At 38.8% G+C, this 14,755-nt stretch overlaps 1 protein-coding gene across 10 annotated transcripts in view; it reads left to right on the top strand.

The window, feature by feature from the left end:
* large2 (LARGE xylosyl- and glucuronyltransferase 2) overlaps positions 1–14,755 on the top strand; it is a 111,945-nt gene that overhangs the window by 88,430 nt on the left and 8,760 nt on the right. For 8 of the 10 annotated variants that reach the window (XM_084124025.1, XM_084124026.1, XM_084124022.1 and 5 more), the window contains 6 exons: positions 8,206–8,394; positions 10,668–10,957; positions 11,398–11,480; positions 12,225–12,348; positions 13,512–13,683; positions 13,760–13,864. In XM_084124025.1, coding sequence (XP_083980151.1) covers positions 8,295–8,394; positions 10,668–10,957; positions 11,398–11,480; positions 12,225–12,348; positions 13,512–13,683; positions 13,760–13,864 — 874 coding nt within the window. In that variant the 5' untranslated portion in view covers positions 8,206–8,294. The remainder of the gene's footprint in view (positions 1–8,205; positions 8,395–10,667; positions 10,958–11,397; positions 11,481–12,224; positions 12,349–13,511; positions 13,684–13,759; positions 13,865–14,755) is intronic. The other 2 variants (XM_084124030.1, XM_084124024.1) reach the window with 1 other exon arrangement.

Genomic DNA, 14,755 nt, shown 5'->3' with positions numbered 1-14,755 from the left:
TTTCAGATGCAGATTCGTTCCTGAATGAATCAGCGATTTCGAACAAATTGGTTGGGTGAGTGATTCAAACGACTCACTTATAAAGATGGTTAACTTGTCGCCACCTACAATATAACCTGTCGATGAGTCAGTTAAAAATCGGCACCACTAACACACATCTCCCAGACTGACCTTTTTTTCTGTAACAAACACAGACAAGCCTTTAAACTTCATATCAGCGCTCTTGGAATGCTGCTCGTGCCAGTCAGATTTGAGAAATTAATAATTGGACATTATGCATATCTATATACATACAGTATACTATACTATCTCCACTTCAAACTGTAAGAATACATGCATCAGCTTCAAGTATTACCTTATAAACCGTGCAGTCCTACCCTGCTCTGTAAACACTATACAACAACATTTTATGTACAATGCTTTTTCTACAAAATAAGCATCTAAATGGATGTATAAAGGTATGTAAGCTGTTATAGGACTGTCCTTTTAACCATTCATTGAACTTCTATAGATTGATAAGTGTAATGTTGAGATAAGATGGTGTGCAACTGGATCAATACTGGAATGCACTAAAAGGGGCTCACTGGTTTAATGTGTACTGCCTTATACTGCAGATGAGATGAGTATGTAGGCTATAAAAGCCAGCGGGGGCTGAGTGTTATGTATAGTATTTCACCTCCCTCCACTACACAACCTCAGTAATTCTTGTTTTACTAGGGCACCTGTCCCTGTAGAGAAGGCTTGTGAGGCTCGTTGCTTGTTCAGCTGAAGATCCTTATGAAAGCTGCCCGGCTAGCTCACCTTGACCCGGCTCTCTCCTTCTCTCTCGCTTGCTTTGTGTCCTTTTTTACTTTCGCTATCACTCTTTCTCTCTATTTTAATGGATTTGGGTGATAGTGGAGGCCTTTCACATCTCAAAAGTGTCATAAAGATCCTCTACAAAGTGACTTTAAACAGCATAAACTGTTTGGAAAGATTGACTGAGCAGGACAAAATTTGCCTGAGGAGGCGTTTTAGTTTTCAGCCTGAGCAAGAATAGGCAGGTTTTGTAATATAAGACACAAAAATGAGAGTTAAAACCCAATGTGACCTCAACTTTAAAGCATTTGTGGCCATTCTACTCCCACAAGCAATAGAGACAAGCCCTGAGGTGATGCTGTGTCATCTGTGGTTTCTCCTTACTCGCTCTGTTCAGAGAATATTAATAAGCAGCAGATGAGAGATATGAGCAGAGAGATTTATGTGCTGCTGATCAGCCATGGAAAAGGCAGGTTTCAGCTTACCTGTGCCAATTCAAACAGAGGAGACGTTCTCTCCCTGCAGGGTCCTCCAAACAGGTGCCACATCCATTACACTTCGGTAAACAAGTCAGGGTATTTTCATCTACTGCACATGAAGAGAAGTTAGATGCAATAGGTAGATTAAAAAAGAAAGCATTCTGAGCTTTTAGATTGGGATTGTCATGGAAAACCTTGAAATATCAGAGTTTTAAAGGTGAATTGTGTGTAATTTCTGTGCCACAAGCAATATAGAGAAAATTATTCTAGAAAGTATTTTAACATAAAATACACACCTCCTTTATGGAAAGTCATTGAAAAAAGGGTTGGACTTTATTTTGATGGTCCCCTTCATACATTCTGTTGACAAGTCAACTTATTAAACTCTTATTAGAGTATTAGTGGAGACTGTTAGGGGTATGGTTCGTAGAATAAGTACTTGCAAAGTTACTCATAAGCCCTATTCAGACGGGACTAGTGTAACATGGAGAGGTGTGGTAAAGTAATAATTACCAGAGCTTCAAAGTGATTTTAGTCCCGTCCGAAAGTGCCATCTCAGTAATCATTACGGACAATGTCAGTAAAGATTACGGCGACTTTTACCTTCAGTAAAAAGGTCTGGAAAAATGACCTCAGGTAATACTAATCCCGTGTGAATAGACCCGCTGTAAATATGTAAGTAAATATTTGGTCATTTCGTGTTTAAAAGTAGTTTCCCGCGTTTTTTCAAGTATGGAGACGCTTGAAAAAGCATTCAGTCGCGTTCTAGACGCTGGGACGAGTCTGTGGCAAAACTCAAGTGTTTTCCACACACCATTCAGATCAGAAAGAAGATCCAAAGCACTTGTTAGAGGCACGAAACATCTTTTAGCATTAGGTAAGTGCCTATTACCAACACAATACAATCTGAAGTTAATTAATACATCGTTCGACCGGACATAACTGTTTTATATATATAAATATAGGTTATATGTGTTTGCGCACGTGATATCAGGAAGCAACGTAATACACACATGACGACAGCAGAGTGACGGCGATGTGCAAATCGAGTTACCCCTCCCACTTCTGCTAGTTTACTGAGATATCTTATCCTGTGCGAATTGGTCATTAATATTACAGATGTCCTGTGGTAAAATTACATTACTCCATCTACCCTTGTAAAGTTAATCCCGTCCGAATAGGGCTATAGTCAGTAGAATGTCTGTTGGGGGACCATCACAATAAAGTGTTAGCAGATATTAAGCAGGCAGTCTACTAATACTCAAATGAGAGTTTGTTGAAATGTATGTGCAGCGTTATCAGAATGTCTAAAAGAGACCATCAAAAATGTTGGTAAAAGTGTTACCAACAAAAGATGAATTACATATCAATCTGTTCCGTTATGCTTTAGCTATTTTTGAACTGAAGAACACACCTAAGAAACGGGTCTGGTCGGAGTCGGATGAACCAGAAAACACTGATTAGTTGACTAGTCACTAGATATGTTTCCATCCAAAGTTGCGAAATGAACTTATCCTTAAAATTGGAATATCACATAAAACATTCGCGAATAAAGCACCGTTTCCATCCAATAAGTGGAATCAGTTTATACTTCCTGATAAACTACATATCACTAAGGAAAGTAGGAGAAGCTCAGCTGGGTTTACAGGGGTGAGAGGGTGTAATGATCTGGAGGGGTGCTCTGAGGACACCGGCTGCTGGCAGCAGTTGAAAGACATGCTTTAACTGCAAGGGGGCACATAGTGGGAACCTGGCCGTTTGGATTTACAAAACAGCTGACCTTTAGTGCTGGACGTCCACCACCAGGAGGCCTGTAAAGTCTGAACGGACAGGAGAGGAGGAGGAGAAGAAGGGAGTCTAAAGAGAGAAAGGTGTGTGTCCAATCACATGTTAATGATCTTTATGCAGATTAAATGAGAAAGAGCAGAAAATTGGCCATATGAGTTTAGCTGGTGTGAGCGCCTGTGATAATTCAGATTTGACTATTTTTATCAGAGCATTGCAGGACTAGAATCACCTTCTCGAGCCCAGTGCTCCTTTGTCAATAGGAGTCAATGACAAATGGATGTCTGATGGAAAAAAAAAGTTTATCAGGCAAAATAAATCTAGTTTATAAGGCAAGTCAATTTGACACTTGGATGGATGAGCAGGATTAAAAGTGCTGTAAAATAGCCAATTAATGTCCACCTGCAAATGCTCATTCTGTATTACCATGCCAAGATGCCACATTGCTTGACAACAGCCAACAGCCGTCAGGCTAATTAACTACCATTTATTTAGAGTTTTATCATAATTACATGCAATTACTTATTGAACTTTGGTGTCTTTTATTAGATTGTTGTTGTTGCTCGAGGCCCTGTGCATGTTCCAAAGTTCTAGTCTTGGTTTCATATGTTGATACCATTTCCAAAAAAAGTTTTGATTTGTGTGTCATTGAAAAGGAAAAAATAACAGTGTATTGAAAATGTCATGTGGTCTAACCAGCAAGCTAAAATGTACACTTTTACTGGATATACATGTTAATCTTTATTATCAAATATATTTGTGAAGGTGAATATTAATTTCTGGACAGGTCTGTATGGGTCTCTGCAATGTCATTTTTGTTTTATGGTTTTCTTGTCACATGACAGCTAAATAGATAAGAAATAATATATGCATTAATTAGACTATACTATTTTATGGTCTAATGAAAATCATACCATACATTTAGTTCAATAGTTGACATTGATTAAAAAAGATTTCTCATTTATTGTCTGAATGAATAAATTTTTTTTTTTTATACAAAATAAAGTAGTAGATAAGAGTCATGTAACTGACCCATGGAGATATTTGATGGATGAACGAAAGAGTCACATTGCGTCATTGGTCAATCGTGGGTGACTGAGTTATAGGTTATGTACGAATGAAGGAGACAGTCAGTAAATTTTTTCTAGTTAACCTTTTTGTATCCCTGTCAGTGTGCATTCTGTCTGTGTAATGAAGAGTAGTTTTTAGCGGTATTGTTGGTTTTGAAAAGGCTGCAGAATACACTCCAGAAACGGCTGCCTCTTTTCTGGGTTAATTGCTTGAGGTTACATTTCACAAGGCCCATTAATGAAGGCCGACTATGTGCCTTCAGGACTGCATTCTCTTTATAGAGACCCAAACAGTTCATGTATGCTTTATTCTAACTTATTTTTCTTCAGTCAGATAGCTTTGACTCGAGACAAGTAGATTTGCACACTGTGCTAGCACACAAAAACATTCCGCACACTTTCTGCTTCTCTCTTTTTTTTCTCCATCAGCCGCACACACTTGGCATCCATCGCTAAAGTTTTGAGAGAGTGTTTTCGCAGCCTTGGCAAGTGTGTGTGCGCGTGGGTGGTTGTAATCTGGTAACGAGCGTTGAAGAGCTCAGGATGGCCTTGAGTGTGCAAGAGTACCACACATAGAAGACGACAGACAAACAAACAAAGGCTGGTGTCAGCAGAGTCAGGTGACGGACATCATTTTGGTGACCACACACACAAGCTCAACACAAGCTCAGAGGCAAACAATACACACAAATAAACCAACATCCTCACTACAGACACTGTGCAACTCCAGTAAAAAGGGTTGTACGCAATACAGAAAAGCAGTTGACTATACATCCAAATAACGTTCTTGATGCTAGCGATCACTGATTAAAGGGTTAATTAATTCTGTCAGATAATTTCAAACCTGCATTTCATCCTTCCCAAAAAACACAGAGGGATTTCGTTTTGTGTTTAATTCTGTGTTAGTAATGAAGCATTGCTAGCATTTTATGAATCCTAAAACAACATTTTCACTATGTTTGCATAATTTGACAAATCAATTATAATTTTTATCTGAACATTTGACCAAAGCAGTGGTTCTCATTCCCTGTGCTGGCTCTACACTGCTTTGCACATTTCGTATGTCTCTCTTATCTAACACAACTGATTCAGGGTGAGTCATCATTATTTTTGGTCTGTTTCCCTAGAGAAGAAAGACTATTTTAAATATAGAGTTACATTTACAAGCTAAAACTTTTAGTAACACGTTCTATGAAGTCTGTATTTCAAATAATTTATATGGGTATTCCTAATGCATTATAATACATTCATAATACCAGATAAAAAAATAAAATAAAATAAAACTTGTAAAAACTTCTAGATCTATCTATCTATCTATCTATCTATCTATCTATCTATCTATCTATCTATCTATCTATCTATCTATCTATCTATCTATCTATCTATCTATCTATCTATCTAGTCTGTCTGTCTGTCTTTATTATATAATTTTATATTAGATATTATATCTATCTATTTCTAAATTATTTCTTTATGTATTTCTTTATTTGTTTTTTTACTGTCAGCATCCAATCTTGTTTCCTACAGGCGTATGTCTAATTATACAGAAGCATGATTAATTAAGCTCATAATAAAACAAAGACGATTTTGTCTCTCTTACGGTTCTCCTTTCTCCCACTCCCTCTCCCTCTTTCTCTTTTTTCTGTCGTTAATCTGCGTCTGCCGGGGTGATGGAGAGCCTCCCACGGCTCGCTCTTTAATTAAGAGTGGTGTAAACAACAATGGCTGTCGTGTAGCCCACGTGGCGTGAACACAGACATGAATGCGTGCCGTAAAGTGGCTTGCAGAGAGGCTTTCAGAGAGTTAGTCTGGACCAGCCAAAAGCCAGGAGTTTAGTTAGGCTGGAGGCCTGTCATGCTTTTAATGCAGACACAATGCTGAACGAGGAGGGAAAGCAACATCGGATCGATATTTATTATTATACCAATATCTGCCATACTGGCACTTTTATATGGCGGCTGAATGCAATATAAATGTGTGTTTAGAAGCTTTGATGAAAGTCATTCCTGTGATGTATAATCAGATTTTCTGCACTGATTTTGGGAATAAATTCTGTGAAATGCTTTCGAATATGATCAAATGTGCTGAAAGTATTACACTTGTATTGGTAGCTCAAGGCATAATTAACCTAAGAATTTAAAGGTGCAGTGTGCTATTTTTTTTTTTTTTTAATGATAAAATGCTTTCTCCTATCTCACCTACTGTAATATGAAGAGACAAGTATAAACATGGCATTCATAGATTTATTTATAAAAGTGTGAATACTGCAACTCTGTGGTGCTAACCAAACATTGTTCTGAATCAAGGACAAACTGAAATTCACTTCAACAACATCTGCTCATATATGTGAAGGCTACTATTGGATCATTGAGGATAAACATCATATTATGATAATTTGCATTACTTTACGGAGAACTTACGACCTGCAAGCCTGTTGGTCAACATCGGGCAGCGGTTGAACACCCGTCAGCTCAGTTTTTACGGTGTGTTCCACACCGTCGGCACTAGTCAGACCTCGTTTGTGGCTTTTTAGCTGATGGAGCATGTTGAATCTGCGTTGGGCAGACTGATGAGAGTGAGACAGATCACTCTTATTTGCTGTTCAGCTTAACGAACCAGTGCACGAGAAGAAAAGCGAATGTGATGATTGTACGTGCTGGTTGGATGTTGGCTATAGTCTTTGCAGTGTGTTCAAGGACGCATGCGATGCAATAGCTCAGTCAGCTTTTGCTTTCGCCAGTTCTGTGATGTGTATCATGGATGTTAGGGTTAGTTCACCCAGAAATTTAAGTTCTGTCATATATTACTTACTCTCATGTCGTTCCAAACCAGTGTAACTTTAATATATTTTAATGTCCCTCAATTGAAAGTCTAACACCCAAAACTCGTAAAAGATCGTAAAATAAATCAATGAGAATCAAGTAGGCTGTGTTCGAAATGCTATTCCCTACACTACTCCACTAATATAGTCCACTTGAAGGAGTGAATTCGGACACTGAGTGCGCTGGAAGGGCTGCTGTTTTGCATAGTTTGCGCTTGGTGTTTAATAATCATTTGAAACTTGGCAAACTGGCAGCTACAGTAGTAATGAAAAGATTTATCTTGAACTCTGTCATGAAAACTAGCATGTATAAACCTTAATTAAACAATGTAATAATCGATTAAACAAGGAATTTATACCTGTATGATATTACTCTATACGCACATTGGACCAACAGTTTGGAAAATGGACGGATGGATGATTCAGCTGCGGGCGCCATCTTCTGGTCAGACGCGGGAATTCATTCAGCGCACAACCCTCACAGTGCATTATGGGTATTCTTTAGATGTTTAGCGTACATCGGTTGTACACTCGTTATTGCGATGTCTTGTAGGATTGAATGAATGCACTCGATAACGTCCACTATGGTTTGGGACACCACTAAAAATGGCTGTCCCATCAAATAGTGCCCTATTTAAGAGTATCGGTGGGGATTTCGGACACAGCTCAAGTCTTCTGAAGAGACAAAGTCTTTTTGATTTTTTTAAGATTTAAGATTAAATTTTTCACTTTGATCAACTCGCATACATAGAGCACTCAAATATGGTACGATCTTTTAATATAATATTTCATTAAAAAATATCTTCATTTGCCTTCCAAAGATGAACAAACGCCTTATTTATTTGGAACGACATAAAGGCGAGTAAATGATGACAGAATTTTAATTTTCGGTTGAACTATCCCTTTAAGAACAATTGGTTCACCCGAATAAAGTACAGAGTTAGCTACAAACTAGCTAGTCACCTACTTGGACTTCACATTGCAATTTTAGTAAGAACTAATATAATATATCCTCAATATGACTGACAAGCTTTCTTAGCTTACCAGTTGCCCCCTTGAAGGGCTGTCACATGTATATGTCAGTGATATCTGTCAGGTAGTGGGGACATTTTATGCACGGTACTCCTAAAAATGAAGAAGCCAACATGCAAGTGGCAGTGGATATGTAGAGCTCTATGATTGACAGGTCAGATTCTGTCATGGGCCTGTGCATTACTAAAAAATTACTTCTCTCTCTCTCTCTCTCCTCCAGAAGAAAGGATGCTGCAGGAGACCAGTGTGAGAGTAAGCCCAACCTGATCGCTCCATCCACTCCCCTGCCCAGTCCTCCACAATCCCAGGATGCTCTGCCCCTGCCGAGGGAAGCTGAAGCTGCTGGTGGTGTCTCTAAGTTTCGTCATCCTGTTCACCTGGCTTTACCTGCTCGTGGGGAACTCGGAAAGTGAGTATCAAGCACTTATCATCAGATCTTTAGATTTCTGGAAAGAAACGCTCTCTATGACGTTCATTTTCTGTTTTCTGATGTAAAGGCTGGATCGACAAAGAGTTTTCCCCTTAAGCTAGGTTGACTTGAGTGTTGAGACTGTCAGTCAGTCTTATCTCGGCCTGTGTGCGAAAATCCTCATCTGATGGGTCTGTCATCCTCAGAGACGCACAATAACGCTGCGGAGTGCTGATAGCAGAACTGATCTGCAGCCAGATCTCAGAAAGCTAATCATTATAAAAGCTCCTTCCCTTGCTCTCGATCTGGCATGTGAACATATCTATCTCTGTCTGCAATCATGAGAAAGGTCCCACGTATGCACAGATTGGCCTACGCGGTGCACAGAAAGGGAGATTATCAGAACATGATCATTAGTAATTCATAAAACTAAAAGAGTTTGAGAAGACATCATTCATTGAATGAATTCATTCATTCATTCAAGACAGTCATTTCCTTTAAAACAAATAAAAAATAAAATGCCAGATGTATTTAGGCACCTTTTTGTGGGTCATTCTTTGAAACGAGTGCATTTGAAAGCAAGATTTTAAACATTCTTTTGAAGAATGCCTTGAAGTGTTAATAAATTGCACTGAATTGTGCCATATCAAGTTGAATTAATATTTAACCATAAGGTATGAGTGCCTGAAACCCCTTCAGCTGTGACTGTATTCACAATAAAAACATGCCCTGTGCACAATTTATGAAATATATTAAGAAAACACATTTTAATTTAAAGTTTTATTTTCATTCAAAAGTGGCATCCTTCCGCTATAACAGGGACTTTGGACTACTGTACAAGGACAGTACTCCCTGTGATTTAAGTTAACATTTCAGTTATTTAAATGTGTAAGTGATGTAACGTTTGGCCCTCTAGCGGTTAAAAAACAAAACTGCATGTATTTTGTGGAAGAACATTGTTTTGATTGTGCTTCGGCTCTGCGTGACTGTGCGAATGAATATGACCCTTCACAATATCTGTTCAATACAATACCTTACTCTCCCGTTGAGTAATAAAAACGCCATCTCCGCGTCGCTTTTACAACATTTCAAATCCCTCAGTTCTCGCCATCTACGAAAAGCTACTGTTGATTCTGGTTTTATTACGAGCTCAGTCACCTTCTCTTTTTGCAAGCAGAAGCTCCTCTGTTCTGCGTTTTTTAAAAACTTCTGGAATCACAAAACAAATCGTGGTGCATTAATTTAATAGACATCAATAGTATGTCAAATATTGTATGTCAAATACTATACAACATGTATAGTGTTGGGGGGCATTCAAAAGGCTGAGAACTGCCGCACCTCATGGTGCTTTTTGGAAGCTGAAATTTATATTGATATTTATATTGATATATGATATTTCAAAAAAATATATATAATCCTTTTCAATTATCAACTGCATACTAAACAAAATCTTTGTAACAGGATTGACATTTTAAAAAGGATTTATTTACTTGCAGAGTTCACTTCCTGCCATTTTCCAGTTTTTTGAAATAGTACATTATTTTAATAAGAGGGTTTCGTATAATAACCTTATAATGATAGATTATATACTGTAGTTTTTGGAGTGCTCATAAAAGCATGAAATGGACTTTTCTCCGCCTGCTGCCTTTTGACACCACAGCTGATGGTGGTGAAGCGACTGTGTGTGTTATTGTGGTGTTGTCAGCCAATCACTTTCCTGCGGCTCTAGAGTCATTAATCACATGCCATTTACGGCTCAGATGATTGGCTCAAAACAACCTGGTTGGTTGCAGAACTGAGGGCCCATAAGCAAAATGCAAATTCCATATCACATACTTCCAGGGTTTCTGTGCCCAACTGCCTGAGATGAATGTGAATGCTAATGGATAATGGAAAATGGATAATGGATGAAAGATGACATGGTTACACTAAGTAAGACCCAACTCTGGTTAACAGGGATGAGTGATCTGCACTCGCTTATACATGAGCGCAATGCAAGAAAATCCATCAAATTGTTCTGATAAATTCAATGCCTGTTACTTTGTTCTCCCTGATCACATCCAATTTTCTGCTACTTTAATCATTCCAGCAGAGAGCAATGTGTAGATTGAGATACTCTTGGAGTCTGTCTTAAATCTGAATGACATTCACGTATATTGTCTCTCTGCAAGTTCACCTCAAGCTTCCTATTTCCTTACCTCTCATCCATCCATCTCGGGGGTGTAATCTGTCAAGATCACTCGAATGAAATGAAATCTGTTGTGCCGTATCAGACGGGCGTTCCCTGCTCCTCTCCGCATGCTTGGTGGAATCTACAGAAGCACGGCTGCTGGAACGGGATGTCCTGGCATCACGGGTTCGAGAGGTAGAGGAAGAGAACCGGCAGATCCGACTCCAGCTGAGCCAATCGCAGGGCCTGGCTGCCCAGCCTGCCGAGGGTAACTATGGCAACCAGCAGTGGGTGGCATCGGCAGACACCGGTCCAGAGGACGTGGAGAACACAGCAGAGGAACGGGCCAATCACAGCGAGTGTTCTCGCTCGCCCACCGCGGAGAAGTGTGAGGTTAGATGGCATATTACATCCTGTCAGATGTGGGAATAAATAAAGGAACATACGGCGGCCCCAAAAAGTATTTCGACACTTGCGTGAGACAAAAAAAGTTAAACAAAGGAATTTCCAAGTGAAAAAAAAAAAAGCGTTTACAAACACTTTTCAAGCAAAAGCAGGTTTGATAAGTTGAAATATGGTCCTAAATGAAGATATTTAATATATCGACTTAAATACCACCTCAACACCAATTGGTTAAAAACAGTAATTTGATATTTTGTATTTATTGCAATTTATAGTGTGGCATATGTTTCCAGATTATTTCTTTTGGGGCCGCTACATATTAGAAGCTGTTTAAAGTCTACACAGGCCGCATAATGAATCTCAAGAATACCTTAACAAAGCTGAAATTCTTCAATCCAATCTGAAACGTTGGCTCTTCTCTCCACACACAGCTGATTCACGTGGCATGTGTATGTGCGGGTCACAACGCCAGTCGGGACGTGGTCACTCTGGTCAAATCCATCCTGTTCCACAGGTAAGAAACAAGGACAGCGAAATTAATAGTAAATAAATAGCAATATGATGGTATATTGTGTGGTAATAGAGCTATGTTGTGCATATGCAGTATTAAAGAACAACAACTGGGATTTAGCTATTCTCCTGTAGAGTTTATAATTTTATTTAACATGTACTCAGTTGGCCTGAAATGAAAGTCATAAAAGTTTTTTTGTTTAAGTCATAAATACTGTGAAGGACACATATTGTCACATATTTTGTCTGTAAAGTACATTCATTGTCACACCACAGGATCATTCGGTTTCACTTTATTTTGATGGTCTCTTTAACACATTCTGTGGACTATAAGTAATGTATTACTGTACATGTCTACTAATTCTCATTACAGTGTTAGTAGACTGGTAGGGTTAGAATAAGTTTACATGTAGTTGCAAAGTTACTTATAGTCAGTAGAATGTCTGTTGGAGGACATTCACAATAAAGAGTTATCAGATATTAAGCAGACCATCTACTAATAAATGAATGAGAGTTAGTTGACATGCAGTTTCAAAGTTACTTATAGTCAACAGAATGTTCAAAAGGGACCATCAAAATAAAGTGTTACCGATCATTCAAAATAAAGTAGTGAAACCAGCCAAAATCAAAATCAGCCATCAAAAATGGTGAAAACCTCAAAAAATGGTGACCATTTACAGCACCTAAAATATAGACTTTACCTTATTGCATACAAATAAAACCTAACATGTCATTTCTCCCTTTTCAGGAGAAACCCACTGCACTTTCATTTCATCACAGACACAGTGGCCAATCAGATCCTCAGCACTCTGTTCCAGTCATGGATGGTACCGTCCGTACAAGTCAGCTTCTATGACGCCGATGAACTCAAAGTAAGAACCTGCCTCATAATGCTCTCATGACACCCCTGCCAGTAACCACCCTTGCCCTTTGACCCAGAGATAATGACCATGTCACAGAGCATCAGTATAGAGACTTAATGTCTTAATAAGTAGCGATAGTTTTGAAACGAAGCAGATCGCAATCATCCCTGAGCTCATTCAGGCACAAACAACTGGAATGAAATACATGTCACATGTGCTTATGTATTGCAATGAGGGGGCAAAGGTCCCCTTGGGACAGTACGGCATGTCTGTGATAGTGGAAACATTGAGCTCGCTGTTTACACCCCAGCGATCTCAAGAGCTTTCACTCTCTGAGAATTCTTGCACGCTCCAGAGGGAGTCGAAAGCATAGAATTATTCATTTCTGTTCATATATTTAAACTGACAGTGTGACTTTTTTCCACGACTTGGCATGCAAGTGCTGCCTTTGCTGTGGCGTTGAATTATTCACTGTCTGTTTGTGATTTTTTTTTTTATGCAGCGCACGGTACGCTGAAAGAGCGAAGTGACAATCAAAGAGCTTGCCTCCTCTTCACACACATGTGCGCACATATTCTAGGAGAGCGCATTCTAGTTTACATTACACTGCACACTCAAGGACACTCACATGAATGGATGCACAATAACACAAACACAGTCTTTCTTGTCCTGTTTTGTGCCCTCGTTCTCCTCCCGGACTGCGTTCACCTCTGATTGTCAGCTGTTTGGCTCGGAGCCGTCTCTAATCACGCGGATTTTACATCCTGTGTCTCTGCTGTGCATAGAGACCTCTTTGCTCTCCTGAGTATATGAAAGCTAAGCTGCAGGAAATCTAGTCTTTTTCAATCAACCCCTCTCCGGCAGATTATTATTAAACCTGAGCTCAGGTCATTAAGAATGTATGCTGGAAAGATGAAGCGCACAATAAGAACTGTAGTGGGTTATTTCCACGGGTGCAGATGATGCTATAACCGCAGAATACAGTTCAGAGGAAAACATGGAGCAGACAATGAGCTCTAGTAGGTGATAGTGAACACATGCAGGGTTGAGATAGAGATGGTTGATTTTAGGTTTTGAATTCTCTCGGGAAAAAATGAATGAGAAAAATACTCACAGTTTCTCACAGATGTCTCTCTCTCTTTCTCTCTCTCTCATTCTCTTGCTATGAATAGTCAGAGGTGTCGTGGATACCAAACAAACACTATTCAGGAATTTATGGCCTGATGAAGCTCACTCTCACCAAAGCTCTGCCATCCAACCTTTCAAAGGTCATCGTCCTCGATACAGACATCACCTTCGCCACTGATATCGCCGAGCTGTGGGCCATCTTCCGGAAGTTCACAGGTAATCAGTCACTTTCCTTCCCGAGTCCTATAAAGCATCGGGACAGTGAAATGTAACCCTGATGTTGTGATTGCAGAGAAACAGGTGATTGGTCTGGTGGAGAATCAGAGTGATTGGTACCTCGGTAATCTGTGGAAAAATCACAAACCCTGGCCAGCCCTCGGACGGGGGTTTAACACAGGTACGGACACCAGCTTCCATCTCAACTTTCACTGGGTTCCAAACAGCATAAATGTTTTCTGTCTTTGTAACTGGTTATTGACATTGGAATTACTTTACAAACACAGATTAGTTTGATATGCGAGTATAATAAACGGAAAAAATTTAAGGGGAAAAGGGGTTAAAGGTAGGGTAGGCAATTTCAGAGAGGCTAGCAATAGCAAGCTAGCTTCGAGAGTATAAGATCCCACCCTCCCTTTCAGAGCGTCTCCAAAGCCACGCCTTCTCCAAAACACATATTATGAGGTGAAATATTATTACAATTTATTTAAAAGAACTGTTTTTCTATTTTAAAGCATTTTAAAATATAATTTATTCCTTTGAAAAGCTGAATTTTCAGCATCGTTACTCCAGTCTTCAGTGTCACATGATCCTTCAGAAATCACCGTAATATGCTGATTCACTGCTCAATTATTAATTAATATTGGTGCTCAGTTGTAAATTACGTTTCTTATTATTATTATTATTAATGTTGAGAACAGTTTTTGCTGCTTAATGTTTTTGTTGAAACCGTGATTAATTTTTTTTCAGAATTCTTTGTTGAACAGAAAGATCAAAAGAACAGTATTTAATTGAAATAAAAATCTTTTGTATCTTTTTATCAATTTAATGCTGAATATATATATTTTTTAACTTTCTAATGAAGTAGTACAACATTCAACATAATTAAGATACGTTTCTTGAGCTGCAAATCAGCATATTAGAATGATTTCTGAAGGATCATGTGACACTGAAGACTGGAGTAATGATGCTGAAAATTCAGCTTTGCATCACAGGAATAAATTACATTTTAACATATATAATATGTAACCGTTATTTCAAATTGTAATAATATTTCACAATATTACTGTTT

Source organism: Abramis brama (genome assembly GCF_963993115.1).
Source record: "Abramis brama genome assembly, chromosome: 9".
Taxonomy (NCBI): domain Eukaryota; kingdom Metazoa; phylum Chordata; class Actinopteri; order Cypriniformes; family Leuciscidae; genus Abramis; species Abramis brama.
Note: the sequence above shows the minus strand (reverse complement) of the source record. Positions and strands in the feature narration are given on the sequence as shown.